We start from the raw sequence: 4,545 nt of genomic DNA, 5'->3' as shown, positions 1-4,545 counted from the left end.
CCAGAGCTAATAGAGGAGAAGTGGATGGAGAGTGTTGGTGGCCCAACAAGGTATGGTACGGCTTATGGCATGGCGAATAGAGCCTTTCATCGCTTCACGTAGGCCCTACAAGGCTTAGGTAGTTCTAGTGATGCGGGGGCTGTGTATCCCAGTGCGTACCTAGGCATGAAGTAGCAGGTTGCTAAACTAACGAGCTCACTTAATGCCGTGGAGGCCAGGGAGAGGAGGAGGGATGACAAGATATTGGGTATGAAGGCCCAATTAACCAACTTAATGAATTCATTTTTTTTGATTAACTAATAACGAAAAGTGACGTACAAAATGGAACCCAGGGAGTACTATCTCGATTCCATAGACAATAAAAGATTCATCTATTATCTCCTTACATTTTCGCAAATAATGTACAAAGACATGTTGTCTCAAACACAATGAAAGAATATATAGGAAAGGGATGAAAAGTAACTAAAAAATAGAGATCACATATATGAACTTAAGATCCTTGGAATCCAAGAGCGCATATACCTAGAATAGTGAAGTTTAGAAGTTTCCTTGTGAAAGTGTTTTCGAAACCAAAGAGCTGAATATTTGGGGTATCTCTTCAATTTATCAGTGTAATCCACATAGTACATTCCAAATCTTAACTTATAACCATCTGTCCATTCAAATGTATCAAGAAATGACCATGCAAAGAAACCCTTAACCTTCACACCCAGCCTGCAAAGTAATAACATTTTCTGTCAACATCGAAAAGTTATTTTTTATGTCGTTGAAATGATTTAATTTAATAATTTTTTGAACTTACTCTATGGATTCTTGAACTGCCAAAAGGTGACCACGATAAAATTTCACTCTTTGACGATCCCTTATTGCATCCTTCAATGTGATGCTACGATCACCCATTCCTGAAAATTACCCGAAATCATAATTATAAGAGAGTCAATAAATTAATATTAGGAGATGAAGGTCATATCATCCAATTTGCTATCGATCAAATTTATTTCCATGTGTGTCGTATATCTATTCTATCTATTTCATCTTATGGTAATGTTTGACTAGGCGAGAAGTTTAAGGAAAAAAAAAAAAACTTTCGGTACATACCAAAAATATCCTTGGAGCTTGCAGTTTTAACATGTCATAACATTTTTAAATCTATAAGAGAATGTTATTAGGTAGAAAATGAGATGTATAAAGTTGAAAAATTGTCACTATAGTGCACAGAGATGTATCATTTTTATTTTAAACAGATTTAAAAAAGAAAAAACCATAAATAAGGAACAGAGGGTGTATATAGCTTGATAAAGAGATGATGAATTTGACATACCATTCTCTGTAATATAAATAGTTGGGTTATTGTACTTTTCCTTCGTATAGACTAGAAGATCTCGAAGTCCTTTTGGATAGTCAAAGAAGATGTTCACTCCAGTCTGCACCACCAAAAAAAAAAAAAAAAAAAGAGTCTCGTTAATTCTATGAATCTTTTTTATAAGTTTTAAAGAAAATTCAACATACAGTAGTTAATTATATGCTGAACTTACAGGATCACCAATGGGTTTTCCATCTCTTTCACCTATAAAACAAGAGAACATGCAAATCAACATGAGTAGATAATAATCAAATCAATACCGAAATAGTAATATTTTCCTTATTTACTTTGTACCATTAATTTAATTTCTCAAGTAGATTACCTGTGACGTGGACATGAGGATTTGTGGCACTGCTAATATTAACATTATTTGAGGAAGGAAGATGAGCCGCATAATTTGAGGTATAATAATTTAGTCCTATGAAGTCAAAGGACCCTTTCACCATCTTAGCTTGCTCTGGGGTAAATTTTGGTAGCCTGTCTCCCACAATTGTTCGCATAATTGAAGGATAATCTCCATAAACCAATGGATCAATAAACCTATCGAAAAATAGATCATAGCATTAGTGAAAACTGATTAATTATGAACTCCTACTTATTGTAGTTAGCATATACAAGCCTATCATGATGATATAATTGAGGTTCACCAAATAGTCATATAATTGAGTTGTGTCACTTAAAAAATAATTGTAGGTAACTCTCCGTAAAAAAATATTGAGTTACTAGTGTTGAGAATATAATTAAGTAAAGAAAGACTCAAAATCTATTTTTAACATGGTATCAAAGCATACAGAGGTCCTCGGATCGATCTGACCGCCACCCATTATCAAAAAAAAAAATTCCACGTGCTTAGCCCATGAAAAAAATAGTTAGATCCACACGTGAGGGAGCAGATTGAGAATATAATTAAGTAAATAAAGTGTGCTTTCTCTGACAGTTTAAGATTTTAGATGAGATGATCACACACTTTAACAATAGTTTTAAAAAAAAAAAAAAGGTAAGTTACATGTTATAATAGGTTTAGATAAACTGACAGTCTGTGTATATAAGTTAAATTTGTCATAAGTAATTAATGGCATACTTACCATCCATACATGAAGTCAATGGCTCGTTGGGCTGCTTTGGCATCAAGTTCACTATTGGTGTACGGTACCAACCATTGAGCCACAAGTGTAATTCCTATGTCTCCCTTTTGAGACTTTTGGTACTTCTTCTTGTATAGACTTACTGTTGCAGCGTGACACAGAATCAAATTGTGGGCAACAACATAAGGCTCAGTTGCTGAGTTTCCATTAGCACAATTGTTGGATTGCCATGGAGAGCATCGGCCTGGAGCAGAATTGCCTGAGTCATAGCCACCATTTGTGAAAATATAAGGCTCATTCATGGTGATCCAATGCTTCACTCTATCTCCAAACTCTTTGAAGCAAAGCTCCGCGAAGTCCACAAAATCATTCCTGCAATTTGAATAATAATTTCTATTTTAGTTTTGTTGAATATGTAATTAAGTAGAGCTAATGGTAAAAAACTGTTTATTATAACAAACTTCGAAACTGATTAGGCTAACTATCAATTGTACTATTTTCCTACCTGAATTATCACCATCTACTCAGTAACTAGGTGTATTTTAATACATAAATGGTGATAGTTCAAGCAGGAAAAGAGAACAGCTGATAGTTTAGGTGTGAAACTCACGAAAAAAGTGATGGTTTAAGTGGATTTTTACCATTATCTCAATTAAGTAAATAAAAGTGTACCATCTGCAATAATTTAAGGTTATAGGAACAAAGGCTCAGGTGAGACGAGAAAAGAACTTACACAACAAGAGGGCTAAGAAAGCCGCTATACTCATCTTCTAGTGCTTGTGAAAGATCCCAATGGTATATTGTCACAAATGGTTGTATACCTGTTTATTTATACACACAATTAAATAGACAGACAGACAGAAAGATGGAATCGAGAGATCGAAGAGAAGTAGGAAACGATAGAAATAGTAAGGAAGAAATATATAATTTTTTTAAAGGAAGAAATAATTAAAATAAGATTAATTATACAAAATACAAACCATTAGATAAAAGCTCATTGATGAGATTGTTGTAAAATGCAATGCCTTCCTTATTGACTCCTCCACTTAACTTGCCACCTGAAAATCAAAGGACAACTTTTGAGCAAATACTCATAGCATGGTTGTAAGAAAAAAAATCTACATATACGAGTGCGCTGGAATCGACGATCTAAATAATTGGCTTTTTGATATGATTAAAATTCATACGAGGTAATATTCTTGACCAGGATATTGAAAATCTGAAAGCATCCATTCCCACAAACTTCATCAGTTTCACATCATCCTGTTCCATATTTCAATTTCTAGAAGTCAGATTCAAATAAAAAAGAAAGCAATCAACTATCGTTGTACTAAAAAGTGAAGAATTGAAAACATGAACAATTACCTTATACGTATTATAAAAATTGTCTCCTACATCCCCATTAGTTCCCTCAGATATTTTTCCTGGAAATTTGTGAGTGAAAGTATCCCATATACTAGGTCCTTTACCACTTTCATATGCCGCACCTTCATACTGAAATAGAGAGGAATAGGAAATTTAAAGACAATTCATATTGAATGACCCGAAAAATTAAATACAAAACTTTGATATATCTTGTCATCTTGAAAACCTACTTGATAAGCAGAAGATGATGCACCGATCATAAAACCTTCAGGAAAGCTATTGCGATTTATCGAAGTAGAAGTGACGCAATTGGCAAATAATATTGCAAATGTGTAGAAAAAAACCAAATCTGCTGCTACTAGTAAAGATCCTAATTGTATTGCCATAGTTTCTTTTAAATTTTATTTTCTCTAAATAATGTAATCAATTTGGAATCAAAATTCACTTGTCTAGAGTTCTCAAGGCCAAGAATACCTTAAGTGCATACGAATACTTCCCTTTTGAAGCTGACCTCTTTATAGAGTTGCAAGGCAGATGTGTAAGGAACAATATAGTAATTTTTTTTAAAAAATTTTTAGAGAAAAAGTAAGAAGAAAGTTTAACACGTTTTGTTTTGAGTAAGGTACTTTTAATAGGACCCACCTACAAGAGGGATTTAGATACATGCATCCACTGAGAAGTTCGGTAAAGAGGAAAGTTCCAAGAGAAAACAAATATTGACCCAAATAGTAA

General features: G+C 33.6%; 1 protein-coding gene across 1 annotated transcript; it reads right to left on the bottom strand.

Moving 5' to 3' along the window:
* Positions 1–354: 354 nt before the first annotated feature.
* LOC132057015 (beta-glucosidase 12-like) lies at positions 355–4,321 on the bottom strand. The gene is made up of 11 exons (XM_059449450.1): positions 4,044–4,321; positions 3,814–3,942; positions 3,636–3,711; positions 3,429–3,506; positions 3,182–3,269; positions 2,449–2,820; positions 1,686–1,903; positions 1,536–1,567; positions 1,322–1,424; positions 803–902; positions 355–714 (listed from the first exon to the last, which is right to left on the bottom strand). Exons 1-11 carry the CDS (start codon positions 4,197–4,199, stop codon positions 477–479), a joined length of 1,590 nt encoding a protein of 529 aa, XP_059305433.1. The 5' UTR covers positions 4,200–4,321; the 3' UTR covers positions 355–476.
* Positions 4,322–4,545: the final 224 nt, after the last annotated feature.

This window comes from Lycium ferocissimum, chromosome 1 (assembly GCF_029784015.1).
Source record: "Lycium ferocissimum isolate CSIRO_LF1 chromosome 1, AGI_CSIRO_Lferr_CH_V1, whole genome shotgun sequence".
Lineage (NCBI taxonomy): Eukaryota > Viridiplantae > Streptophyta > Magnoliopsida > Solanales > Solanaceae > Lycium > Lycium ferocissimum.
This window is presented reverse-complemented; position numbering and strand designations above follow the sequence as displayed.

Bases quoted from the DNA above. Each gene is read 5' to 3' on its own strand.
- LOC132057015 (XM_059449450.1), bottom strand. From the start codon at position 4,199: ATGGCAATACAATTAGGATCTTTACTAGTAGCAGCAGATTTGGTTTTT. The intron at 3,943-4,043 runs GTAGGTTTTCAA...TCTCTATTTCAG, and splicing joins CATCATCTTCTGCTTATCAA to TATGAAGGTGCGGCATATGA. The intron at 1,568-1,685 runs GTAATCTACTTG...CTTGTTTTATAG, and splicing joins TCCTCATGTCCACGTCACAG to GTGAAAGAGATGGAAAACCC.